The following is a 25,034-nucleotide window of genomic DNA, read 5'->3' as shown; positions in this document are numbered from 1 at the left end:
CAAACAAAGAAGTCGGATACTATAAAAAGGAAAGCATATTTTTTATAAGCGGTTTATTGAATGTGAGAAAAGCTTGAATTTCCACAACAAAAATTAAGTTTTTGCATATTGGAAATTTTTCGTTTTCACCGACCAGAGGCAAATTTCATCCAATTTGAATATGAAATTTTTTTTTTTCTGTTTTAAAAATTGTCCTTTATGTAATGTGACCGTCGCGTTCATAGACAGCATATTTGAACTCAGCTCGATGTATTCGTTTACTTTGCCGGACAGAGATGGACTGGCGCAAAGTCAGGGCCCAGACATTAATTCATCATTATTTGTTCATCAATGCGTCGGCCAGCTGACGTGACGTCAACAGATGAGATATCACAATTAGAATGAGGCCGAATAATATGGCAAACGGCGCCAGATGTTGTTCTTGGCACATGACATTCAATAGACCAGACAACAAGCAGAGCGGACAACAACCAGCGACGGCAAAGACTTAAAAGTGAAATGCGCAATAGGCCGATGGAAAGTAAAGTCTACCGAATATATGCAATTGTATATCAAAATGGCTTTAATAAATTCCATATAAAATTATAGTATGTGTGTTAAACTTTGACACCGATTTCGCCTGGATTGAATATCTTGACATTGCGATCGTTGACTTTGTAGAGAACCTCCTTGCGTGACTCCTCGCAGGCATATCTGCCCTCGTCGAGGACACGCTCAATTAGCAGCTTGCCATCGACCTCACGAAAGACGCCGCTCTTCAGTCGCAGCACCTGGATGCGTACATGACCCAATTTGGCAACATTATTGTCCGTCAGCTGGTGGATGTCGCTGTTGCTCAGCTTGGTGATGACCGTCAGATTCTCGTGCTCTTTGGCCAGATCGGCGAGGGCCTGGCAGAATTGTTGCACCTGCAATTTGCTGGCACCCAAATTGAATAATATTGATAGATTGTCAATCAGTATAGTGTAGCTGCTCCGATTTGCATAGTTGTTGGCTAACTGAGCGCGTATATCCTCGGCGAGCTGCTCGGTCAAAGTCAGGCCATTTGGTGAACGCAACCACTTCGAGTTGAGGCCCTGGCGCGCCATGTCGCTGAGCACATCGATAACGTTAAGGGTCTTGCCCAGAAAGATGTTCGAATTGTAGCCGAGACGCATGCCCGCATTGAAGTAATGCTGATAATGATGCTGCAGGCAGACGAGCAGGGTGCCAGCATTCGAGATGCGGAGCCGCTGACCGAGGATGCAGCTAATCAGAAAGCTGCCATCGACATTTGACTCCTCGCTGATGTGCACGAATCCGGGCAGTTTCTGTTCATTCAGTCCGCACGCGATCAGCACTGAGGCGGCCATAATTTTGAAAAATTGTGTGCAATTGTGTGGCAGAAGCTGCGAACAAAGAAAGTTGCATTAAAAAATAAGTGAAGTGTGATATGCTTAGTCAATTTATAAATGCCATACAATGTATACAATTAATTAGAAGCACGCCTGACAGGCAAGGGCAAATCACGTGCCTCACGCCTCATCGTGCTCCAAGTGGAGGCAGACTTTCAGACGTCTCTTTTTAATTTATTTACTTGAGCGTCGTATTTCTATTTTGTCACTTCATCATCGCTGTCAGCGACACACGTGGCCAATAACCCACAACAGCAATCAATGGCAATAAAGCACTCCAAATAATTTATAAAAAATAAACAAGCAAAACAATAATAAATGAAAAAAAAAAGGATGTATTGGCCCATGGGGGGATCGAACCCGCGGCCTTCGCGTTATTAGCACGACGCTCTAACCAGCTGAGCTAATGGGCCATTGAACGTCGCCTCGTCAAAAACATATTTCAACTGCAAAGCTTTTAAGACGTGACCAAAGCTTTCGATAAAGCTTTTAGCGTGTGTTTTGAATAATCACATGTGTAAATATTTTGTACACAGTGGATTTCTCAACTGTAGCCAAACATAGAATTCAACAGCTAATCAATTTACAAATAGATATTTAAAACGCGCTTTCATCTGTTCTATAAGTGTGCAAATAATAAATACATTTTAATAGCTGAGTAAATTAACAGTTATCAATGCGCTCAGCTATATTTGAGTTGGTTCGCCACGCGTAGCTCTACTTGACAACAGCAGTTCTCTTCAAATGCAATACTTTGTTATTTGGTAATCAAGTGGTAAAATCTAATGTATATTTTGTGCTTGTTGCTAGCTAATTGCCAATGAGTAAAGCTAAAAACGCTCTAATTGAACCTTGACTCGCGCAATGTGAATTGCTACCAAATAAGACTACTTTTAATTGTGAGCATAATAATTAACGCTTATTGCAGAAAACGAAATGAACTCATTTTCACATGATGATTATTCAAACTGGCGCCTGACCGTTGATCAATAATATCTTGGATTTATTTTTGGCTGTCAAATGGCTGATCGACGCTGGTCATTCTGACAATTATATAAAGGGCATTTTCGAATACATAATTTCAATAAGAGCAGGAAAAAACAACGGAGCATTCTTTAGTTGATGATGCTCTAACAGATAAAACCCTGAATACATTTTGTTAATTATGCATCATACAAAGTGTTTAATTAAAAAATATATGTATATATACATTTTACTCATCATATATATACAGCATTAGCAAATTTTTAATTGATGATGATGCGACAAAAAATACACTTTTTGATTTAAAAATATATCTGCGAGTGGCTTCTATTTGTCCATTTTTTATATTTATTGCTGAAAAACTACAATTTTTACATTTACATAAATTTACAATCTGTATATACCCGCCATAGCACTTGCGTGAATGTAAACAGGGTATTATCATAAATACAAAAAATGTACGAGTGATAATAAACGGTCAGCCACGAACGATTTTAAAGATATGAAAACTTTTATCACACATAAGAACACAAAAAAACATACGTCTGTAAACACTGAATTGGTGTGCGGAGCTTGTCGGGTGCACAAAAACCATAAAACAGCGTTTAGTAATGATCTGGAATACTTCATGATTTTAGAACAGAAAATACACACAGAACAACAAAAAGAAAAAAATATAGAAAATGAAAAACAAACAATTCAAGTGTGAGAGCCATATCAAAGGTTATAATAAAAACAATTCTCTCACCAATTTATGCTTATTCACTCACTCTCTGTGTCTCGCTCTCACTTTCCGCTCTCACTGACTAATGCTCGTGAATTTCAACTGTGACTGCAGAAGCAGCTTTTGACAACTGACTAACTTAAGCCGATCCCGCCACACTTCTGGGAACATTTGCGTTGACCGCGCTGTCACTCAGTAGTGGAGGCGATAACACATAATCCAAACCCAAACAATTTGCCGAGCTGACAACGCTTGGGGAGAGCACCAGCAGTTATGAGCGCCAGTTATAGCAGCAGGCCGGCAATTGCTGGCCCGAAGCTTTGTTCGCTCTCGCAACTGCATAAGCACGACGCTGCTGCCAACGACGACGATCAGTACGCTTTTTGTGCTCAGCCGACAACGTCGTGTGCCGTGCCGCCTCCCTCCAGCAAACAAGAGAGTAAGAAATCCACATTAATACCAGACCAGTTTGAGTTCAGTTGCCGTGAGTTGAGTTCAGTTGTGTTGTGTTTTGTTTTGTTTTGTTTCTGTTGTGGTAATGAAGAGCTGAAGTTCATGCTCTCGCGCGTGCGTTGTCTATGTGTATTGGTGTTGCCAAAAATACATCTGTGTAGAACTTATTAAAAATATTTCATAGCATAGTTGTAAAAGCTAAATAAATACAAAAACAAAAACGGCACACGACAACATCTCTTTTGTCATTTTCAAGGTAAAGTTTCAATTAGATGCGTGTGCCTCTGTGTGTGTGTGTGTGTGTATGCGTTTGTGTGTGTCATTTAGGAAATGCATCAATTTACTGTAATTTACATTCATTCACATATATGTAACTGCATATGTGTGCATAATTTCAATTAAGCTTTTCACACTGCGAACATAACTTGCCAATATTAACACGCATCAGATCAGTCTGACAGTAGTACTGGAAGCAATGGAATCATGGAATTATCACGCAACGTTTCGTGATCTTCGCCTATAAAAAAAGGTGACCGGGGCGCAAATCAGCTGTTTATCAAAGTATATATGGATTTGTCTGGGGGCGCGACTATTTTTTAGACGACTACATACATAATGCATATAAGCATATATTTTTTTATGGATCATGTGATGGTTTTTGTTTTTATATGTACATCCATACGAGTTTATTAGCAGACTTTGAACCGCAAGAATTCTATTTTATGACCAGATAAAATGCAAGGCAAAAAACTAACAACAACAGTGCGAAAGAGAGTTGCCGACAGTTGGCCTAATCAGCCTCAATGCTGTTAAATGTAATAAATTGATAGTTGTTAACACGCAAAGTACATATTTGGTGATATATTTTCTCTACGTTTATTAATAGGCACTAATTACAAATTGTTATCAACATAGAATGAAGGGCAAACGAACGAACAACAGATATTGTTTGTCAGCAAGAATCTTTCGAATTTTTGTTTGGGCAAAACAACTGCTAAAGCGATGGAACTGATTTATTGGCCATTTCATACACGTGGCCTGCTTCACACGAAATCTGTTATAAATAAATAAACTAAAGCCATAAATATATATGGCAAGCATTGACAACAGTGCTAAATAAGTACAGTGATAAATCGGAAAGCATAACTACAACCATTTTATTAGATTAAATCCAAGTATTTTTTTTTTAGTTAAGATATCCGGATTACACTCACTGACTATGAATGTGAATATGCCATTTTCATTTGAAAACAAAGAATATCATTCACAACGGTCAAATAAATCAGAGAGTTTTTTATAAGAACAATCAGTCTTTCTTAGCTCTTACTTTCTGTAACTAGAACATTTTATAATTTAGGCGTATTCACTGTACTTGTTTAAATGTATATAAATATAGATAGCGATTTGGAATTATTAAATTTGTTATCGCTATGCGAGTGGGCTAAAAAAATGAAAGTCGATTATCTCCAAGCGGTCAAAATATTTTGTGTGCTGATGACGAAACGAAAAGCGTAAAGGATGTTTACCAATCGGTTCGCCAAAGATAACAGAAGAACCCATTGCTGATTCAAATATGTGGTTAATATGCAAAAGCTTAAACTTTGCACTTGTGATTTAGTTTTATTAAACGGATGTGAAAAGCACGATTTAGTATTCATACACACACACACACATGCGCAACTCGCTTATCAGCAATTAAAATCAAAGCAAAGCTATTTCCAAATTAATTCAAAAACGCAAAATAAAAAAACAAATAGTTATTCGACCACGTGTTGCTTAAGTGTCGACGAAATGCGGCACATAATAAAATTGCAGTCTTCTTATGCGTAACACGAAGCGCAAATTGAAAACGAGTAAATTTTGTTGCAAAATTTGCAAGTCGGCTGACGCGCTTAATGAGCTCGCCGTGTAAACAATAAACAGCTACAATTTGTACAATGTACTCACATCAAATTTCACATAGAACAGCGCGTTGTTGTTTTTGTTTTATATTTTTGTGTAAAAAGACGATAACTTTGTAATTTGACACAAAAAAAATAGTGAAACACACACACGAAATTCACATTCGTTGCGAGCAGCTGTTCGGGCAGTGCTGCCACCTGACAGCAGTTAGTAATATTTTAAACTCTTTTCATTGATACGGCAGCATACGAAATAAAATTCGTGTTGAGCAACGCGTGTTTGTTTGAAACGCGCCCATTAACGCAAACTGACTGCGTAACAGAACAGCTGATTTATTTTATTATCCTTAGCTTTTACCAAATTACCGCGGACATCGATGGTGATGTAACCTTGCCGCAACCTTTCCTTAATCCATAACATAATGGCGTAATATTTAAATTCGGAATTCATATATACGAATATATATGTATATATATTAAAAATTCGCGTCATAATTAGGAAAATGCTTCATTCGTTATGGCCATGGCTCATCTAAATAATATCTTTCGGTTAACAGTCGTGCGCTAGCTTCACCCCAGCAACAATGTCCACACAGAAACAAGCGCATTGGTATTTTGGTGGCATCGCCAGCGTGGGCGCCGCATGCACCACACATCCTTTGGATCTGCTCAAGGTCACGCTGCAAACGCAACAAGGAAATCTCTCTGTGGTTAATCTAATATCGAAAATTGTCAAGGAGCAAGGTGTCCTTGCCTTCTACAATGGTCTGTCCGCCTCAGTGCTGCGCCAGATGACATATTCCACGACAAGATTTGGCGCCTATGAGGTGGGCAAGGATCACATCAGTACGGACACGTTCACGGGTAAAATTACCTTGGCAGGCCTATCAGGCATGATTGGTGGCATTTTCGGCACACCCGCCGACATGATAAACGTGCGCATGCAAAACGATGTCAAACTGTCGCCAGAGCAACGCAGAAAGTAAGTTAATCATTGAGTCCATTCCAATTTGATGATGCTAATCATCTTTTATGATCCACACAGTTACAAGCACGCCATCGATGGGCTCATCAAGGTGTATCAAAAGGAGGGCTTCAAGAAACTCTTCTCAGGCGGCACAACAGCAACGGCACGCGGTGTCTTCATGACCATTGGCCAGATTGCATTCTACGATCAGATCAAGAGTATGTTGCTGTCGACACCCTACTTTAAGGATAATCTAGTAACGCATTTCTCCGCCTCGCTAATGGCTGGCGCCATCGCGACAACGTTAACCCAACCGATGGATGTGCTCAAGACGCGCACCATGAATGCCAAACCGGGAGAGTACAAGAATCTGTGGGATGTTGTACGGCATACAGCGAAGCTGGGTCCACTCGGCTTCTTTAAGGGCTATGTGCCGGCATTTGTCCGGCTTGGGCCTCAAACTATACTGACATTTATGTTCCTGGAGCAGTTGCGATTAAACTTTGGCTATGTGAAGGGCAGTCAAAACACGGCTAAACTTGGTTAAGAGAGTAGTGATAACATTCCAGCCGCAAAATACTTACTATTGAACTAGGCTACAAGATTTAATTTAAGACATGGCCAATAATTGTTAACGACAATTGTTTTTGTATATAAATTACCAATTTTCAATGCTGGTTCCGCAATCATTTTATAGATTTAACAAAATGTTATCCAAATTGTATCGAAATATCAACTAAGAACATTAAATGCTAATTGTTGCTTCCGTATAAATTAAATAAGCAATTTTATTGTAGATCCTCTAAGCTAGATTAAAACGGACAAATCCCACTTCCGTTCGTATAATATTACTGGGGCCAAAAGAACATATTCAACTTCCGCTCCGACAATTCAGATCACTGGCTTGCATGGCGTATGCGCAATTAATGCCCGTTTTATATAAAGCTGCTGGTTCAGCTCGGTACATCAGTTTATTTTGAGATGTGCGCCTACAATATATATCTGGGCGTGGCCCTCAGCGTTGTGCTCCTCAGCGCCAGCGTTATCCAAGTTCAGGGTGGAGACGAGCGAGTTCTGAAGCTGCGCAAGTTCGAAAAGATTCAGCAGGACGAAAAAGCTATCCAGAGCAGCTTGTCGATCAGTGAGCCAGATGCTGAGGATCATCGCACAATCAGCGGCGAGCTGAAAACCCTTTTGACCATCGATAACGAATGGAAGGTGAGTTCTATATATACATATATAAAAGAGTTTGAAGTATAAAATCTTTTGGATAAGCTCAGCTCAGAATTGTGAAAGCCCCTTGCATATAAATATGTTTTAATCAGGATGTCAAATCGAATTCGGAAGCCCAATCGGACCCGCATTGAAACCCGGAATCAGAGCCTAAATTAAACATTGTTTTAAAATATTATTTGTGCCGCAAAGAAGATGCAAAGAAGATGCTTTCTTCTGCCTTTTACATACTTCTGCACAACTCTACTTTTAATCGGTTCAGGCAATAACAGGAAATATCGGATAGTCTAGGCACGCAGAAGATAACATATCTTTGCAGATATCAGTGCATCTTCAGACGCCTCAATTTCATTATAAATTTAAAATATCGATCGAACTTTATAATATATATGTGCGGTGTTGATAATACTTTTGCACCAATCAAAGAAGGCACCTTTGCACCATTTATCAGCTGGTATTACACTGGTATCAGAGTATTTTCTCAATTATTTTATTTATAACTACGTATCGGTGACGTACCCCTAGCATATCGTTTAAAACGAAGTTTGAATTTTTATACATTTTGCTTACCAGAATCGGAATTGTAACCTAAATTATTTTCCATCGAATATGGTAAATGGGGTCTAACCGAATAATGATTTTTTTCCCGCCGAGGGAGATAGTTGGGGGAATAGACAGAAAAGAAGATAAGACAAGAAAAATGTGAATAAAAATCATTGAACATTTTCATCATAAAAAATATTTTTATTTCAGAATCAAACATTTTGCAAGTTTTATATAAATGTTCCTAATTAGAATGCATTTTTAATAATAATAAAAATCTTTCCAAATAATAATAAACTATATTAATAAATTAATTTTTGTTTCCTAAAAGGAACAAATAGGGCAAAAAATAAAAATAATACTGCCTCAACAATAAACATTGCAACACAATACAATTAAACATGCTTTATACACCGATGTTTATACATATTTTAAGTATATTTTTATGTTTATATTTTAATACGAAATAATATTTATATATATAATTCATTGCAGGTTAATATTACAGTGCTTCGCAAGGATAGCAGCGAGAAGGACTATTCCATGTTTAAGGATGTGCCCATTATGGGCGCATGCGAGTTGATGGACACATATTATAGGCGATTTTTCTATGACACTTTAAAGGACTATTCCAATGCTCCCCATCCCGACAACTGCCCCCTGGCACCGACGGAATTACAGATCAAGGACTATCCATTAAATGCATCGATGCTCAAGAAGCTCCTTACGCCCGGCTTCTATCTACTGAACGGTCAAGTACTCAAAGATGACGAGATCAAGATAATGTACATGGCCGAGTTGCAAGTGGAGTAAATTATTACTCCCAGTAAGGTGTTCAGTTTATTATGCAACCAAACTATAAATATATATGAATAACCTATTCATAGTTTGACATTTGCTTCAAAATCTCATCGTATACGTATTTCTTGGCCTCGGTGCCCCAAATGAAATCCAAATGAGCCCATTTCGGGAAGGGCACAAGGTAATCCAGAGCCATATTGGGCAGCGAATCGCGCAGCCTACGAACATCGCCCACATCACACATCCAATCGTTGGCACCATAATACAGTAGGACCGGAGCCTTGGCGTTCTTTAGTTTATAGTCTGGCGGGAAATAGCTGCCGTACTCTAACGGATTGCGCACCACCGAATAGTCAAACTTGCGGAATTTGCCCGAATTGAATTCCTGGCAGAAATGCAGATTCTGATTAACCGAAGCGCCTGCTGGCGACGTGGCCTTAATGTGCTCCAGCAGCTCCTGTAGCAATAAAGAGACAACAATATATAATATTAATATTAAGAGATTATTTAAGGGTTCATTCCACATACATAGTCCAGCTGCTCGGAATCGTAGCCACCAATGAGGAAGATCTCGTTGGCGCACATCTCGGCATAGGGCGAGGTTGCCTGGCACTGCGCAATGCCGAGGTCTTGCTTGAACTTATTGCTCGGCATGAACTCCATGGAGCCGCAGAGCTCGACCATGGCATTGGGCTGGCCCATGATCGGAGCAAAGGCTCGGGTCATGGGGCTCTTCATGTTCTCCATGTAGGCAGCAGGGCCAAGCAGATGGGCGGACTTGATCTTGTCGTTGTAAGAGGGCTTCTCGGACATCATGACCAGGTAGACGGTGGTGCCTTGGGAATGACCCACATACTGCACCTGTTTCTCGCCAGTCATTTCTAGAGCATAATCAATCATAGCGGGTACATCGTACATGCCGATCTCGTTCCAGCTGAAGTTCCAGAAGATCTGCCAGAAAGTTGGCCAGACTTTGTGTGCCTTTGAGTAGGTGTTGCCACGGGCATTGCCCATCCACACATCGTAGCCGGCATCGGACAGAAGATAGGCCAGCGCCTTACCTGGACCCATGAGCACCCAATCGGAACTGGAGCTCAACATGCCGTGCATGAGGAACGCCACGGGACGTTTGCCCGTGTTGCCCGTCTTGGGGGAATAGGGGATGCGATGCATGGTCAGGATATAGTTGTCTTCGGTGGTCACCTTGTGACGCTCCATTGGATAGCCATCATCCAGAATGCGGTCACCCTGCACAGTCGAATTTTAAGCTATACATATATGTATTTATTTGTAGAACTATGTCAGAAGCTTACGCAATCGGAGATGGGTCTCTTGCCAGCTGTGGCCAGCCCCAGAATGCCCAACAAAATGGACGCACAGATCAAAAGTGTCTTCATGATTTAGCCGTTATGCGTAAGCCAGCAAAGAACACTGTCTTATATAGTGGCAGGGTATCTTTTATCTGCACTACAACATCTCAGATTGTACAATCTACTATCTGGCGATAATATTGGGTTCTGCTCGAAGAGACTGACACTTGCGATTCGCCCACCCGGCGAGTTAAATTGCACCTAATCAGTATCATGAGTTTCTTTTCACTAATTTCTAATTTACAATTGCACGCTTCTCCTGATACTGGGGCACATGTCTGCCTTTATCGTCCTACTTTATTCATATTTTATTTATTGTTTCTTTTTTACGAGTTTTTCATTTGTTTTTATAGCTATAAATAAATGGCCGATAAGTGTGATCGCGCGATCGCAATAATATTTGTCTAAATTAAAAATAATCATTACACCACAGAAAATATTAAAACAAGCTATTGATTATTGTTTCCATTCTATGGGTCAGTTCTATGGTTCGGTCTAAGTCAACGCATCCATTCGAAAATGCCACGTAGGCAAAGAGAATTTAATTATTATTGATTGTCGGGTCAGATACTTATGTCCAATATATCCATGACGACGTGAATCGTTTCGACCACAACATTGACAATTCCTTGTTAACAATTCAGAATATGACACATATGAGTATAGTATGTGGCATACTTTGGAGTCGAGTGGAACAGATCCGATAATCAAATCCGTTGTAAAAATGAAGCATGAACAAGTTGTTGTTGATTATTGGGCCATGTTGAAGACGTCGGCATTGTGTTTATTGTTGGTCATCTCGGGCTACATATTCCTCAGGTGGGTTTCACCGATCAAAAGGCATATCCATTTAATCCAACCTTGAAATCGCCCCTTTAGAATGGTGCAAACTATATTTTGGCTGCCCAATCGTCTCAAGCAGAATCAAGAGCGTCTGGAGGCACTTGCCAGACAATATGGTAAAGACATGGATCCGGAAGAGCGAGCCGAGATCGAAAAGATCTTCAACAGTAAAGAGCCACTCACAGAGCAGCAAATCACCAAGTTGCTAGATGGCTCCAAGACCGATGAACCGGAGCAGACCAAGAAGGAGCTGTAGATGTGAAAAAGCACTTTCTAAGCTTAGCATAAATTGTAAACTACGTAAGGATTAATCAAATTATTCGGTTTGTTTTTAAACAATATAGAGTATATATATATATATATATATTTATATATATTATTATGTATGTTGAAACAATAATTGTTTAATTATACAGTACACGTAATTGGCGAACAAACAATTTAATCGAACACTCAATCAATATTTTATGTATGTAAGTATCAAGCGATTTGTTAGCTATGTATTTATTCAGTAGGGTATGTACTTCAGTATGTATGTATATATGTGTGTGTATGTAAAGGCTTACGATAAGAAAAAATATATATAATATATATTCATATTGGATAAGCAGTTCTATGTGCTACTGATATATGCGGACTTAAAGTCCTTTCCTGCTTTCACTGATTTTAATTATTAAACGGTGCGGAAAACGATGCCTTTATACTCATTATATAGATATACCTATATATGCCTTTATATTGACCATACGTAGTACATATATATAGTATTCTCATATGTAGTAGGGATGTATGTTTTCTTTTTTTTTATAAATAATATTATTAACTTCAACCTCATCAATTGTCAGTTGTCAACTAACTCATATCAAATATAAGCAAGCATTCCAATCATTTTCTCTACAAATACATATAGATACATACATATATAGTTTTAAAAGCTCCATATAGCGCAAGTCTCTCATTTGCTTGGTTGATTTTGCTCCACATCTTCTTGTCGAAGGGTTGTCGTATAATGATTAAATATAAACAACTTTGATTCCTCTAACTGATTTCCCCGTACTTTTCTAGCCTGCCAAAAATATCACGAGAGTTTTTTTTTCCATGTATGTTACAATCAATACTAAACTAAATTAAAATCAATTTTTTTGATATTTCTTTACGTATATAGAACGAAAATTTAGAACTACCCAAGGCATAGGTAACCAGTATGCAATTCCGAGAGAGCGCATTTATATATGGCAATCAACTTGAACAGAATATAATATATATATATATATGATCTGTTATTAGTTTTTTTTTTTATGTATATGCCAATAACTTAGTAATTATTTAATATAGATAATTAATGTATATATATATATATATATATATTTATATATATATATATAGACTTGCTGATAACGTTTGCAATCTACACAGCGCTGGGAGTATGCATTGGAAGCCTGAAAAATGGATTGGCCAAGTTAACACGCGCCGCTGGCAATAGCTCGGGATGTTCGGTTAAAGTATCCGACAGCGCAGGATGCAACACCCCTAGAATATATACATATATCTCACATATATCTCGAGATATATACAATTTGTTAATTACTTACGCAAAACTTTCTTCTGCAAATCGACGGGTATAACACCCAAATTGCCCTCATGCTCCAGGAATTCGGTTAGCTTCTGCAGCTCCTGCTGAGCCTCATCCGAACCATGTGCCAGGGACTGTGCGAACATTACCTGGTGGATACAATACATCATTAATATTACTATTAATATTATCTGAAACTTATGTTCCACTTACCTTGGCCAACTTGTAGAGAATTTCCTCTAAGCTGTACTCATTGTATAGATACTCAACTATCTTGGCTCGCCCCATGGTTTCATCATAGTCCGTTAGATCTGCATAGGATTATAGGTACATATATATATATATATAGGTAAAGTTATAATTAATTTTAATGTCTATAACTTTGTAATATTCCGTTTGCAATTTGACTTTGCTTCTCTGAATTCAAGTGCAAAATGCTCTTTAATTAATATACTTAGTAACTATTAACTTTTAGTATAACATGCCTTGGGGAGTTTCATTCTCGAGCGTCTTGAGCTTGTTCCAGAATTTGAAGCTGTCCAGGATCTTGGCGTGTCCCACCTCAGGCGTGACTCCTTCTAGATCGGATTCCATGTGGATGAATGGTTTCTCTGTCGTGGTGCTGGTTGTTGTGGTTGTTGTGGATGTTGTGCTGGTGCTGGTGCTAGTGCTGGGTGCAGTGTTGCGCTTTAGATGATTCTGACGCAACTCCTCGGGGAAAATACGATTGGCATAGGAACGCTGCAAAAACTCAATTCCCAGACGAATATCACGCAAGAACTTCAGAGCGCTCTCTCGGGTGATCTACCAGAGAGTACAACGAGTATTACACAAATATGCACAAATATATTGATGATTAAATCGCACCAAGTTCTCATCGATCAGTTCCTCAACAGCTCGGGCCACACCCGTCTCATCGCCAGTCCAGAACACATACTGAGCCATATCGAAGGACGAATACTGGCCACTGGGATTACGCAGTAGACTCTGAGCGGTCTGAAACATATATTTATACATTTATGGAGAAGAGTGAGTGAAAGTGAATGCACATTAGGACAAATAGCAATCACAAAAGGGGCAAACCAAATCTTGTTGTGGAATAGAATAATACATAAATTTAGTTTAGTTTTCGAGTTGTTGCCAATGTCTGTTGCCAATAGTTGAAATGATGATTTTGTCTGAACTGTGTTGTTGTTGTGTCATAAGAACCTTGGCCGTCAAATGGGGCATGCTGGAGCGCCGCTCTGTGGTCTTGGCCACCGCCTCAAGCTGATCGATCAGAATGTCGCCGATGGTCTCCTTGTTGATATCGCCATGCTTATTCTGATTAGCCGTTGGCAATTTGTCCGGCATCCCCTCAATCGCAGCGCCCGCCTCATCATCAGTCTCTGCATCAATCTCTGCCACATCCTCAACCGGCTCGGATTCACTTTCAGCGGCTGTGATAGCTGCTCCGGCTGCTACTACTGCCTCTGTGGCAACAACTGGTGTTGCAGCTGTAGTTGTTGTCGATGGTGTTGTTGTTGTTGTTGTGGTTGTGGACGCAGCTGTCGATGTGGTTGTTGTGGGCAATGTTGGCAACACTTCGGGATTTTGGCCAAATGCCAGACGCGCTGCACCGTAGAAAGCCTGTTGGTTTTTGGGTGGTTTCGTGGATATACACTTGGATTGATTCAAAAGACACACATATGGCGTTTACAAGGAATAAACAACGGGCAATACATACACATCAACTATGGTACCAGGATCTATGTTATGGCATGTGGCTTTTACCTTGGCATGTGCTCCATGCTCCGACGCCGGCTTCGCTGCCGTCTTGGGCTCCTCCAGCTGGGAGCGTTCGCTGTCATCCTTGAAGGCCGCTGTTGTTGTTGTGGCAGATGTACTAGTGGTCGTCGTCGTGGACATGGACATTAGTGGTGTGGCCACCTCCAGCTGGCGCTCCAAATCGAGCTGAATGGCAGCAGCTGGCTGCTCCTTGCTGCCGTCCTCCGGTGATGCGATTACCTTCTCAACGCTCTCCTTAGTGGTGGTTGTGGTGCGGGCAGTGCTGCCATCATCCTGTCTCTTGCCCACTACAGGCTGCTCATTTCGCAGCTGATCCAACTCGCCCACATCGTCCTCGATTTGTGGAAAGACGGCATCGCTGCGCTTCGACGGATCTATTTAGACATATATATATATAAATACATATTGATCGAATTTGCTATTTGTATAGTCTTTAAGTTTACTCACTGTAGATATATGGCAGCAGCGCTGGATAGGCTTGGGCAAGGCTGATGCTGGCCACAAGGACAATGGCCACAAATCTATTGACAAGCATAACGCAATCGCAAGCTGCAAAAGGACATTTGTCAGTACATATTTTATTAGCTGCCAAAAATAATGTCATTACTTATATCTATTTATGTAAATACATGCATATATATGTATATATATATATTTACACAAGTACAGTAGTCGCTCGCCAATTGGAGCACTTCCAATTCTGACCCAAAAACTTCTAATAATAAAAATCGTTTGAATTATAATAATAATAAATATTAAAATAATAACAATAGTAAAAATAGTAATAATAAAAATTCTAATAATAATAATATCCAATCATGTTAGTATTTTCAAGCTATTTGTTAAGAAGATATCAGATAGCAGATATATATATATATATATATATATATATATATATACATATATATGTATGGACAGCAATAACTGTACTTGCTTATTCATGCTGCATACTTTTGGGGATATCAACTAAGCAATTTGACCCACAAGTCAAAACACTTATCAATATCTATTCCCATTGCCATATACAAAATCTGATGATTACCAAAGCTGCATTAAAAGATACCCAAATTATAAATGAAAATGGGAGCTGAAAAATATGAATTGAGTTGTGCATTAAATACACATTTTTTGGACAATTTAAATGAGTTCACACTGTGCACACGCACATACACAAAATGCAAATAAATAATTCTAAATATAACGCAAGAAATCGATAAAACAGCGGCAGTAAAGCAACGAAACCAAAGCACAACGAAAACAGCAACGAAAACAACAAGAATGAAAATAAGTCGTAGGAGCAGGAGAAGGAAAAGAAGGAGAGGCGGGAGGCAGTGGCAAGCTTGGGGCTTGTCAATGGACAAAGACAGAGGCAAAGCAAAAGGCAACGGCAAAGAGGCAGAAGGTGAAGGCAAATTCAACGACAACTTGGCTCGAAACGGAGCACGCCAACTTTGATGTGAAATTAACTTGATGCCACCCTGCCACCCAGCCACCCAATTACCCCACCCACTGTAGCTGCTCAAACACAAACACACAAAGCACAAGCGTTGCATGTGCCCCTTGGCAGCAAATTGAGTAGATTGGCCACAAAAGCGAATTATCGATGCATTTGGGAGCACTTAGGCACGTTTTAGCCCCAGATAGTTCGCAATGTCGAGTTTTTTTTTGTCATCTGTGCGACATCTTTGGCCAATTATGCTGCAAATGCATTATACAGGCCCACACACACACAGACACACACATGTAAATGGGAACCCACACAAATACACTAATTACAAATACATTTAGAACGGTTGTGAAAATTTAAATAAAACCATAACGCATAAAAGTATGCTATAATTTTTGATTGATTGCACTATATAATTCACGTTGTCTTCGACACATCAAAATGATTATTTGTATTTGCATTTTTATGACTTTTACCTTAGAACTGTGTTTATAGAATTAAAAGCGTCCTAACCGCACGAAAGCAGACAAGACTCTGACCCAAGCATCGTTTCGCTTTTGCGAATTGTTTGCCGCAACAAAAAGCTCGCTCCTGCTGCCAAATCAATGCTATAACCCTATGTTGCCAGCATGGGGCAAGAAAAGGACGCTGGCTGTGCGAAAGCTTTTATTTTTGTATTGAATTTGTTCCACAATTTAAAAGCAAACTTATACGCTGAAAAATTAATATAAGTATGAAATAATGAATACTTTTTGGCTTTTGGATTATTGTGATCTATATGTTCGCGAAAAGTCATTACATACTTTTGGGTATCGCACAAAATGTGCCGTTGCTGCTCCGTGTTGCATACTTTTTGGGATTTTAACTAAATAGAATCACCCACAAATATTGACAATAGCCATAATTAAGCAAAATCTCTACAAGATGCTGTAGATTTATCATGAGCAGCTTTATAGAACTGCATTCAAGGATTATGATTACAACACTTGTAAAAATTTCACTTACAATGCGAGCCAAAATAAATAAAAATAACAAAATCCTTCCAAATTATTTTTAATGCCATGCAACTTCAGAATGTTCTTATTCTGTTACTAAATCTAAGAATCTATATCTACGGTTGATTGTGGATTGATTCTTAACTATTACATTTAACTGCAGCCCGGAAAGGGTTCCACGCGATTCTTGCGGAGAACAAATTGAATTTTCCGATTCATGTCCTCGTTGTAGATGGCTTTGCACTTTTCAAAATTTACCCGTCGACGCACCTGTAAAATATATTCGTGGTTGAATTGATGGTTCAAATTTGTTCATTAACACTTATTTAGGCACCTGGAACGGTTTCTCGTAGAAACGCGTGCGTCTGAATTGATCAAAGATTTCCTCCTTGCCGAGAATGCGGTTTAGCAGACGACATGCCTCCTCCACATTGTTGTTATGCACAAAAACGGTTCGTGCCAAAAATTGTGCGTGCCTCATACTGAAATTTAATTCAATCTTACGTTGTTCAGCAAATTTCCATGCGACCAAGTTAAATAACCAGGCCGGGATAAGCAGCTGTTTCCAAAAAGTGTGACCATTTCAGAGCGCAAATTGTATACAGGAGTGTATTTCGATTGATTGCAGTATGTATGAAGTATTCAATACAATGGGTATTCTCAAATTGCCCACCACTAATTCACATATTCTCGATCTTTCATACAACAAGCGTGGCGGATTCACACAGCATTAGCAGGCTGCTGAAAAGAATTCGATTTATAGATATACAAATTTTAGAAAAGTGTAATTCCTAGAAGCGTACCGAAAAAGTGTACATATATACATATATATATATAGTTATTTCAATAGACACTAATAACCTCGAACTTCTGCTATCAAAGGTGAGACCAATTACAGAAAATAATTGACTAACAAATTTCCCGCAGGCATTTTTGCATTGTGTGTGTGTGTGTCTTTAGTACCTATTTTTGCTCGACTCTTTGTTAAGTAATCAAGTATAATTAATTTTTTTTTTCCAAGTAGTTCGATGCATCATAGTGCGTCATTAGACTGGTTACACTTTGCAAAATCGATTGAGTTGGCGACGGTAGCCGATTTTTCTTTGTGTCTGTCTGTGTGTCTACCCCCTCCACCCATTAATATTTCTCTGACGCAGCGTCCTGCGCGGCACATGTTTTTACATATACACAACATACATACATTGCACAATTGAGACTGGGCCATGCAGCGAGCACAAATCGCACATAAATCAATAGAAATTTTACATCAATTTTTTTCTCTGCTTTCTTTTTTTTTTTTTTGCACATTGCTTTCCCACCGTATTTTGTAATTGTATTAGTGCTTTTTTCTCATTATCTTGCTGTCTGCTTTGTGCTGGTTTTCGCGCAGGGGCAACGGTTACGGCGACCAGGGCTGCGTTAAGCTGACGAAATTTTCTAGAAGTTTATGTACGTGTGTGTGCATGTGTGGCACGTGTGTGTATATGTGTATGCATGTGTGTGTCAGTTCGGTTGCCAATGAGTTATAGTGTGCGCGAGAGCGGGCCAGAATAATCAGCTGCTCGCCGCTGAAATTCGTGTTTCAACAAAACGAACATAAAAAAGCGAGTGCCAATTGAAATAGCAAATTTTCTTTCGAAAAAACGTGGTCTTTTTCCGTTGCACTATTTGCCCACTGACCTTGAATTTATCGCACTGATGCCCGGAAATGACATTTTTCACATGCACATAAAATAAAACTAAGTGAAACTAAACTACAAAAAAAAAACAATTACAAATATATCGCCATTGACAACTTTTTAGTAATCGAAATTTTTGTGTTACAGTTAAAAAACAAATTAAAAAAAAGAGTAGAAAAAGATGGTCAAAGAAACCGGGTACTATGATCTGCTGTGCGTGAAGCCGAATGCAACGCCCGAGGAGCTGAAGAAGGCATACAGAAAACTGGCACTCAAATACCATCCCGACAAGAATCCCAATGAGGGCGAGAAATTCAAGGCCATCTCGCAAGCGTACGAGGTGCTCTCCGATGCGAACAAGCGTCAGGTGTACGACGATGGCGGTGAGGCGGCCATCAAGAAGGGTGGTGCCGATTCCGGTGATTTCCGGAATCCGATGGACTTCTTTGAGAAGTTCTTCGGTGCCGGTTTCGGTGGCGGCGGCAGCGGCAGCGGACGTCGTCGTGAACGACGCGGCAAAGATGTCGTCCATCAGATGTCCGTGCAGCTGGATGAGCTGTACAATGGGGCAACCCGCAAGCTGCAGCTGCAGAAGAATGTAATCTGTGACAAGTGTGAGGGACGCGGCGGCAAGAAGGGCAGCATCGAGAAGTGTGTCCAGTGCCGTGGCAATGGCGTCGAGACGCGCATCCAACAAATTGCGCCCGGCATCGTGCAACACATCGAGCAGGTGTGCCGAAAATGTTCCGGCACCGGTGAGACCATACAGGACAAGGACCGTTGCAAGAACTGCAACGGACGGAAGACGGTGCGCGAGCGTAAGGTTCTCGAGGTTCACATCGAGAAGGGCATGCGGGATGGCCAAAAGATAGTATTTACGGGCGAGGGCGATCATGAGCCTGAATCTCAACCGGGTGATATCATCATATTGTTGGACGAAAAGGAGCACTCGACGTTCGTGCACGCCGGCATGGATCTGATGATGAAGATGCCATTGCAGCTGGTAGAGGCGCTGTGCGGATTCCAGCGCATTGTCAAGACAATGGATGATCGCGATCTGCTGGTGTCCACACAGCCCGGCGAAGTTATACGGCACGAGATGACCAAGAGCATCGCCGATGAGGGCATGCCCATATTCAAGAATCCCATGGAGAAGGGTACACTTATCATACAGTTTGAGGTTATTTTCCCCGATGTAATCAATCCATCAGTTATACCGACGCTCAAGCAGTGCCTGCCACCGGTGCCAGAGATTGACATTCCAATTGATGCGGAGTCCACCGTTTTGGTAAGTCAACATTCATCATCCAAAGCAATCAATCTTTAATTCGAATGTGTCTCGCTTTTGCAGGAGGACTATGATCCCAAGCAGCGACGCCAGCAACACCAGCGAATGGCGTACGATGAGGACGAGGGTGGTTTCTCGGATGGACCGCGCGTTCAGCAATGCACATCTAGTTAAGCGGACTACTAAACTTAACAACAACAAAACAGCAGCAACAACTATAATAATCTACCACAACCAAGAAACAAAAAGCAACCCAACAACTACAACTACAACCAACCAAAAGCAACCCATGCGACGATATTTGTAGTGGGTCCGCTCGCTCTGCATAATAATATTGTAACCTAAATCAAATCAGTCTAGAAACACACACACACTGCATCTTAAAATAATAGCTCCCGAAACAAGAACTTTGTTAGCACACAGACACTCACAAACGAAGAAGAAAAACCAACACACACAACAAAGATCGTATCATGATTGATATGAGAATGCAAATTTAAAGTTATACGGCTTTCGATCGGAGCTGCTTTTCAGATCACGAGATATGCAAACTAAGAATATTTTAGGTATATACAAAATAATACTTATCAAAATATGCACTACATTTTTAACGCGTGGTTCATACAAAAAAAACAACTACATAAGTACATTGTTTATTCCGGTTTATGTTAAGTTGGAAGAGTTTTACCAATGGTGGAGAGGAGGGGAAAACCAACCCTTCCCCGTTTGAAAATGTTTAAATCAGTTGCCACTAGAACCGCATAATTGAAATGTCCGCGAGCGAGAACGCGTCTAGGAACAAGTTTAAGTTATTTAATTCCAGCCTAAATAAATAAAAGCGTTAGTTTAAAACGGATATAACAAATAAAATAATAATACACAACTTCAAATTACATTTGTCTTATACACACACACATACACACTCACTTCGCATTAAGGGGGATGAATTATTTAACAATTTGTTAATATGTACGTATACTCCAGCTATTCTGTATGTATGATCATACAGATTATAACTTCACACAATGTATACAACAATAGTATATAGTTGTCTAAAAATATATATACATACAAAATTTCAAATAATACTTTCAAATCGCTTGATATGTATATATCATATGTATATACATATATATAGGCACTGAAAAACCATAGTTATTTTTTCTTAGGAGTTTATTTTGGTAGGACTAAAAAATAGTTAATTTGCCCATCAATATTAGGGAAAGTTGCTCAAGAACAATAACTTCTCGGATATTGGGGGGGATTTTAATAGGACTATAATAATACTTATGGTCGTATATTTTTTTTTGCAATCTATAGGAAAATTGTTCAAAAGCAAGAACTCGTGACTCTTGGGGTTGATTTTTAAATTTGTGAGTAACAATTATTAGTTATGTTCGATATTTTCTTCGACATAAAGGAAAGTCGCTCAGAAATTCGATCTTGCAATTAGGTTTCTATTTGAACAATAATAATATTTATAAATAAAATGAAAACTTCGATCTTGGGGTGCGATCTTAATATGATTATAATTAAAGTCTTCTAAGACTAGTCATAGTTTTTTATTTGACGAAAATCGCTTAAAATTAGTTACGCTTCGATTTTTTGTATTTTAGCAGTAATAGTTATAGTCGTATATACCGATCTTCATTATTGAGGAAGCTATTTAATCACGAATCTAATTTCTGGAAATTTAAATTGTGTCAAGTTAGTGAAATTTGTGTAGTATAAGGATCTAGTACAGGTTTTCTAAATGGATCATTAGCTCGTCTGTAAAATTGGACAACATTTAATTATTCATTCATTCAATTCATTATAAAGAAACACTTAAAAAAAGTTATTTAAATATGATGTCAATTTATTTACAAACATGTAAAAAGCGGCTACAGTTATACAAATTTAGCGAGCAAAGTTTCGCAGTGCGGAGACGACGCCAATGCCATAAATCAGTTTGCTTTCGACACGCTCCCAGGCCAACTGTTGCGCCTGGGAGACACTGCGCAGGGATTGGACAATCTCTGGTGATTCGCTTAGACTAAGGCCATGGGAGCGGAGATAGACGCTTAGATAGGATTGGGCCAGCTCAAAGTCGAGATTTGTGCTGAACATAAACTCGATCAGTTTAAGAAACTGCAGCATTGCGAGCAGAGTGCCGCCGGCTTCTGGATGCAGTGACTTGATCTCAAAGTCCACCATCGACGGTCCAAGTTGGGTGATGTGCTTGCAAGCGGCATCAAAGTCATTACTTGTGGCTGTCGTTTCCAGCAGCTTGCCAAAGGCAGTCAGATTGTTAAGGGCAGACACTTGCTGGATGCGGGAACCATCCGTGGCGCTGGGCGCACCATTGGCCACATCGAAGCGCAACTCCAGACCGGATACCGTTGGCAGAAAGAAGGGCGCCTGTTTGGGTACCTTTGGTGGTGCCTTGGGCTTGTTGCGCTGCTTGATCAGCTGCAGATCCAGCAGATTTTGCCAGCGTGACGCAGCCAGACCCGATAGCGTAATCAGCTCGGGTGCTAGTTGCTTAGGCGTTTCGTATTTGGCATTGATCTCCTCGCCCAGTTCAGCATTCTGCTCATTGCTGCTGTCAATGCCCAGCTCTTGCATGGCATCCTCCAGTTCCATTGCATCGCAAACATTTGCCGGCAGACCCACATACGGTGCGGGCTCGTGTGGATCCATGGAACGCAACGAGATCTGGCTGAAGAGCGTCTTATTTGACCAGAGATAAATACCCAACAGATTTACATGGGCAGTGGCGAGAAAATCACCGCTTGGCGACATACTCAGCGAGATACAGGGACGCTCCACGCGGAAATGATCGATCATGTAGGAGGAGGGTATGTCCCACACCTTAATTGTCGAGTCCATCGCCGCTGTGATGAGCCAACGGCTGTCCGGACTGAAGGCCAGATCGTTCAGCTTCGCCGTATGTCCAATGAACTTGCGCACAACCACCCGTGTGGCCATGTCCACCACATAGACCTTAAAGGTGTCTAGGCCAATGGCCAGCATGGCGCTCTCCCGATGATGCCGCATCAGAGCGACGCCATCTGCCAGACGCAGCACGGCAATTGGCCTTTCAGCTGTCGAATGGGGCAAATGTGATAATGGACTGACTTGACTAGGATATGCATCTACTTACTCTTGCCTTTGAACGTCCAGAACTTGACCAGTCCGCTGGAGCAACCAGTGACCACATATTGATTCAGATTATCGCTGGCCAAGCCACGGACGGCCGATTCATGGGCCGCTTTTGGGGCACCGTAGCTGCAGCGATGCAGGCCGGACTGAATGTTGAAGCGTTCTACATCGCCACTGCTGTAGCCAATGATGACAAAGTTGCCGCAATGCGTCAATATGATGCACGTCGTCTCGCACTGGAAATTGCTGCGTTGCTTGTTTTGAAACTGTGTCGGCACCAGCCGATGTTCGCCCATGCGATTTTTGTTGAACGTCCACGTTGTGGTCTGTATAATGCCCGAATGTATGGCGGCTATGTTGTCCCACTCCTTCTCGCGTGCCACATCGGATGTGAACTCCACAATTGGCGGCATGCCATACTTGTCGTACTGGAAACGATCTGCAAATGAAGAATATGTTTGAATACAACAATAAAAGAAGAGCTCTTGTTTAAAGATGCTCACTTTTCTTCTTGGTCGCCTTTTGATTATAGGTGGCTCGGCCCATGCTTTTGTTTAGCGACTCCGAGATGGTGGAGAAGACGCGCAGCGTGCTATCCTCGCCGGATGAGAGTATGGACACGCCAGAGCCGCCGTGATAGCGAATACAAAGCGGTGGTTTTGTGTGACCCTCGCGTATGCGGAGCTGACGTGCTCCACCATCCGGCATATCGAAGACGAAGAGTTTCATGGAGTTGTCGGGAGATGTGGTGAAGACGACCGGTTCACTGGGCAGGCAAATGGCGGTGGCCACTTGCTCCTCATGCGCCTGCAGTTGACCGGCCAGCTTATGCTCCTCCAGATTCCAGAAGGCCATGTAACCATTCCTACAAGCCGACACCAAAATCGGAGGTCCATCGGTGCGAAATGTCAAGCCGGTGACCAGGCCCCACTCCTGCTTGAAGGCCACCAGCACTGTATCGTATTTCAGATTGAGGACAATGATGGTGCCATCGGCATGTCCGATGGCCACCACATCCAATGCCGGCGCAGGTTCGATGCACGTGATACCACAATCGTGATGACTGAGTGTGCACACGATGCTGTTCTTCTTAATGTTCATGATCTTCAGCTGACCCTGCTGCGAGCCCAACACAATCTTATTCACGTACGTGGGCGGATGAGCAAGCGCTGTGATTCGGAACTCATCACTCTTGAAGGGCACATCCAGATATACATCGTCGGTGGGAATGTTCCACACTTTCAGCACATTGCTATGATCAACAGCAATCAAACTACGGCCAAAAGGCAGAAGCAGATGGACATCTCGCTCATGGCCACGATACACATGCCGGATGTGTTTGCCGGCGCGCCATGCATAGATACATTTATTGCTGGCCGTATAAGTGTGGAGTCTATCGGTGGCCATGGCCGTAATATCGTCCGGATGCAGGCCACTCACATGCAACAGACGAAAGTGGCTAGCGGTGTACACCTGAAAAGAGCGTCCAATGCAGGTGATCAGCAGGGTGTCTCGACGTCGCTGCACATATCGAGTCACTGCCGGCACCTGGTTGCTCACGTAGCCCAAGGCGCGATTGCGACGAAATATTTGGCTACTCTCCTTGATGACGCCACGCGCCTCTTGCTCATCCGCCACGGCCGAGGTGTCCTCTTCCTTTAGATGTGTCATATTTTTGTGTATAATCGTCTTCGCTTTGTATATTTTAATAAACGTTGACTTTGATTTTCATGTTTACCAGCGAAGCACGTGTATTCAACTCCAATGTTAACAAATGCGACTCAAATGCGACTGTTAACAATGTTAAATAGCAGAGCAGTGCTCTCAAAACTGTAGGTGTGTTAACTTTAAATTAATTTCCTGATGTTGAAAAATCGTAAGCTTCGCTGCTTAAACTATAAAGTATA

The 25,034-nt window shown here is 40.9% G+C and overlaps 9 protein-coding genes and 1 non-coding gene across 16 annotated transcripts; 4 read left to right on the top strand and 6 right to left on the bottom strand.

Annotated features, from left to right (window-relative positions):
• Window positions 1-539: 539 nt before the first annotated feature.
• Window positions 540-5,651, bottom strand: LOC6564376. 3 transcript variants are annotated; one of them, XM_001989847.2, is made up of 2 exons: window positions 5,503-5,651; window positions 540-1,388 (listed from the first exon to the last, which is right to left on the bottom strand). In XM_001989847.2, the coding sequence occupies exon 2, from the start codon at window positions 1,350-1,352 to the stop codon at window positions 597-599; it is 756 nt and encodes a 251-aa protein (XP_001989883.1). In that variant the 5' UTR covers window positions 1,353-1,388; window positions 5,503-5,651; the 3' UTR covers window positions 540-596. The 3 variants fall into 3 exon arrangements, with proteins under 3 accessions (XP_001989883.1, XP_032592656.1, XP_032592657.1); XM_032736765.1 differs by lacking the exon at window positions 5,503-5,651 and adding an exon at window positions 3,127-3,229; XM_032736766.1 differs by lacking the exon at window positions 5,503-5,651 and adding an exon at window positions 3,149-3,229.
• On the bottom strand, window positions 1,734-1,807 carry Trnai-aau. The gene has a single exon. It is a non-coding gene; the product is annotated as a tRNA-Ile (tRNA).
• Window positions 3,400-7,254, top strand: LOC6564378 (mitochondrial dicarboxylate carrier). Of its 2 annotated transcripts, none has more exons than XM_001989848.3 (3): window positions 3,400-3,541; window positions 6,014-6,438; window positions 6,502-7,254. In XM_001989848.3, the coding sequence occupies exons 2-3, from the start codon at window positions 6,041-6,043 to the stop codon at window positions 6,968-6,970; spliced, it is 867 nt and encodes a 288-aa protein (XP_001989884.1). In that variant the 5' UTR covers window positions 3,400-3,541; window positions 6,014-6,040; the 3' UTR covers window positions 6,971-7,254. The 2 variants fall into 2 exon arrangements, with proteins under 2 accessions (XP_001989884.1, XP_032592655.1); XM_032736764.2 differs by lacking the exon at window positions 3,400-3,541 and adding an exon at window positions 3,552-3,586.
• Window positions 7,255-7,397: 143 nt separating this feature from the next.
• LOC6564379 lies at window positions 7,398-9,012 on the top strand. Its single transcript, XM_001989849.3, has 2 exons — window positions 7,398-7,641; window positions 8,695-9,012. The coding sequence occupies exons 1-2, from the start codon at window positions 7,405-7,407 to the stop codon at window positions 9,010-9,012; spliced, it is 555 nt and encodes a 184-aa protein (XP_001989885.1). The 5' UTR covers window positions 7,398-7,404.
• LOC6564380 (lipase 3) lies at window positions 8,998-10,535 on the bottom strand. The gene is made up of 3 exons (XM_001989850.3): window positions 10,314-10,535; window positions 9,529-10,248; window positions 8,998-9,457 (listed from the first exon to the last, which is right to left on the bottom strand). The coding sequence occupies exons 1-3, from the start codon at window positions 10,395-10,397 to the stop codon at window positions 9,077-9,079; spliced, it is 1,185 nt and encodes a 394-aa protein (XP_001989886.1). The 5' UTR covers window positions 10,398-10,535; the 3' UTR covers window positions 8,998-9,076.
• A 516-nt stretch (window positions 10,536-11,051) lies between these two features.
• On the top strand, window positions 11,052-11,553 carry LOC6564381. The gene is made up of 2 exons (XM_001989851.2): window positions 11,052-11,189; window positions 11,250-11,553. Exons 1-2 carry the CDS (start codon window positions 11,095-11,097, stop codon window positions 11,467-11,469), a joined length of 315 nt encoding a protein of 104 aa, XP_001989887.1. The 5' UTR covers window positions 11,052-11,094; the 3' UTR covers window positions 11,470-11,553.
• Window positions 11,554-11,588: 35 nt separating this feature from the next.
• On the bottom strand, window positions 11,589-16,522 carry LOC6563794 (cell wall protein DAN4). 4 transcript variants are annotated; one of them, XM_032737403.2, is made up of 9 exons: window positions 16,498-16,517; window positions 15,022-15,123; window positions 14,560-14,948; window positions 13,996-14,448; window positions 13,654-13,782; window positions 13,272-13,590; window positions 13,000-13,097; window positions 12,806-12,935; window positions 11,589-12,743 (listed from the first exon to the last, which is right to left on the bottom strand). In XM_032737403.2, the coding sequence occupies exons 2-9, from the start codon at window positions 15,107-15,109 to the stop codon at window positions 12,622-12,624; spliced, it is 1,728 nt and encodes a 575-aa protein (XP_032593294.1). In that variant the 5' UTR covers window positions 15,110-15,123; window positions 16,498-16,517; the 3' UTR covers window positions 11,589-12,621. The 4 variants fall into 4 exon arrangements, with proteins under 4 accessions (XP_032593294.1, XP_043071151.1, XP_001989888.1 ...); XM_043215216.1 differs by lacking the exon at window positions 16,498-16,517 and adding an exon at window positions 15,234-15,268; XM_001989852.3 differs by having other exon boundaries at window positions 11,590-12,743; window positions 13,996-14,415; window positions 16,498-16,522.
• Window positions 16,523-17,057: 535 nt separating this feature from the next.
• Window positions 17,058-17,556, bottom strand: LOC6563795 (28S ribosomal protein S21, mitochondrial). Its single transcript, XM_001989853.3, has 2 exons — window positions 17,351-17,556; window positions 17,058-17,286 (listed from the first exon to the last, which is right to left on the bottom strand). The coding sequence occupies exons 1-2, from the start codon at window positions 17,495-17,497 to the stop codon at window positions 17,170-17,172; spliced, it is 264 nt and encodes an 87-aa protein (XP_001989889.1). The 5' UTR covers window positions 17,498-17,556; the 3' UTR covers window positions 17,058-17,169.
• A 136-nt stretch (window positions 17,557-17,692) lies between these two features.
• On the top strand, window positions 17,693-20,839 carry LOC6563796 (dnaJ homolog subfamily A member 4). Its single transcript, XM_001989854.3, has 3 exons — window positions 17,693-17,898; window positions 18,843-19,983; window positions 20,047-20,839. Exons 2-3 carry the CDS (start codon window positions 18,877-18,879, stop codon window positions 20,155-20,157), a joined length of 1,218 nt encoding a protein of 405 aa, XP_001989890.1. The 5' UTR covers window positions 17,693-17,898; window positions 18,843-18,876; the 3' UTR covers window positions 20,158-20,839.
• Window positions 20,840-21,820: 981 nt separating this feature from the next.
• LOC6563797 (WD repeat-containing protein 36) lies at window positions 21,821-24,942 on the bottom strand. Its single transcript, XM_001989855.2, has 3 exons — window positions 23,631-24,942; window positions 23,129-23,566; window positions 21,821-23,069 (listed from the first exon to the last, which is right to left on the bottom strand). Exons 1-3 carry the CDS (start codon window positions 24,796-24,798, stop codon window positions 21,883-21,885), a joined length of 2,793 nt encoding a protein of 930 aa, XP_001989891.1. The 5' UTR covers window positions 24,799-24,942; the 3' UTR covers window positions 21,821-21,882.
• Window positions 24,943-25,034: the final 92 nt, after the last annotated feature.

This window comes from Drosophila grimshawi, unplaced genomic scaffold, assembly GCF_018153295.1.
Source record: "Drosophila grimshawi isolate 15287-2541.00 unplaced genomic scaffold, ASM1815329v1 contig_311, whole genome shotgun sequence".
In the NCBI taxonomy this organism is placed as follows: Eukaryota; Metazoa; Arthropoda; class Insecta; order Diptera; family Drosophilidae; genus Drosophila; species Drosophila grimshawi.
The sequence above is the reverse complement of the archived record's forward strand: the minus strand, read 5'-3'. Positions and strand labels throughout refer to the sequence as shown.

Excerpts from the sequence above, each read along its gene's own strand:
- LOC6564379 (XM_001989849.3), top strand. The coding sequence starts at position 7,405 with ATGTGCGCCTACAATATATATCTGGGCGTGGCCCTCAGCGTTGTGCTC. Across the intron at positions 7,642-8,694 it reads CCATCGATAACGAATGGAAG|GTTAATATTACAGTGCTTCG; the intron begins GTGAGTTCTATA and ends AATTCATTGCAG.
- LOC6563796 (XM_001989854.3), top strand. The coding sequence starts at position 18,877 with ATGGTCAAAGAAACCGGGTACTATGATCTGCTGTGCGTGAAGCCGAAT. Across the intron at positions 19,984-20,046 it reads ATGCGGAGTCCACCGTTTTG|GAGGACTATGATCCCAAGCA; the intron begins GTAAGTCAACAT and ends TCGCTTTTGCAG.
- LOC6563797 (XM_001989855.2), bottom strand. The coding sequence starts at position 24,798 with ATGACACATCTAAAGGAAGAGGACACCTCGGCCGTGGCGGATGAGCAA. Across the intron at positions 23,567-23,630 it reads AAAGGCGACCAAGAAGAAAA|ATCGTTTCCAGTACGACAAG; the intron begins GTGAGCATCTTT and ends CTTCATTTGCAG. Across the intron at positions 23,070-23,128 it reads CTGGACGTTCAAAGGCAAGA|CTGAAAGGCCAATTGCCGTG; the intron begins GTAAGTAGATGC and ends CCCATTCGACAG.
- LOC6564376 (XM_001989847.2), bottom strand. The coding sequence starts at position 1,352 with ATGGCCGCCTCAGTGCTGATCGCGTGCGGACTGAATGAACAGAAACTG.
- LOC6563794 (XM_032737403.2), bottom strand. The coding sequence starts at position 15,109 with ATGCTTGTCAATAGATTTGTGGCCATTGTCCTTGTGGCCAGCATCAGC. Across the intron at positions 13,591-13,653 it reads AACTGATCGATGAGAACTTG|ATCACCCGAGAGAGCGCTCT; the intron begins GTGCGATTTAAT and ends ACTCTCTGGTAG. Across the intron at positions 13,098-13,271 it reads CGAGAATGAAACTCCCCAAG|ATCTAACGGACTATGATGAA; the intron begins GCATGTTATACT and ends AATCCTATGCAG.
- LOC6564381 (XM_001989851.2), top strand. The coding sequence starts at position 11,095 with ATGAAGCATGAACAAGTTGTTGTTGATTATTGGGCCATGTTGAAGACG. Across the intron at positions 11,190-11,249 it reads TCGGGCTACATATTCCTCAG|AATGGTGCAAACTATATTTT; the intron begins GTGGGTTTCACC and ends TCGCCCCTTTAG.
- LOC6564380 (XM_001989850.3), bottom strand. The coding sequence starts at position 10,397 with ATGAAGACACTTTTGATCTGTGCGTCCATTTTGTTGGGCATTCTGGGG. Across the intron at positions 10,249-10,313 it reads AGAGACCCATCTCCGATTGC|GGTGACCGCATTCTGGATGA; the intron begins GTAAGCTTCTGA and ends TCGACTGTGCAG. Across the intron at positions 9,458-9,528 it reads ATTCCGAGCAGCTGGACTAT|GAGCTGCTGGAGCACATTAA; the intron begins GTATGTGGAATG and ends TTATTGCTACAG.
- LOC6563795 (XM_001989853.3), bottom strand. The coding sequence starts at position 17,497 with ATGAGGCACGCACAATTTTTGGCACGAACCGTTTTTGTGCATAACAAC. Across the intron at positions 17,287-17,350 it reads TCTACGAGAAACCGTTCCAG|GTGCGTCGACGGGTAAATTT; the intron begins GTGCCTAAATAA and ends TATATTTTACAG.
- LOC6564378 (XM_001989848.3), top strand. The coding sequence starts at position 6,041 with ATGTCCACACAGAAACAAGCGCATTGGTATTTTGGTGGCATCGCCAGC. Across the intron at positions 6,439-6,501 it reads TCGCCAGAGCAACGCAGAAA|TTACAAGCACGCCATCGATG; the intron begins GTAAGTTAATCA and ends TGATCCACACAG.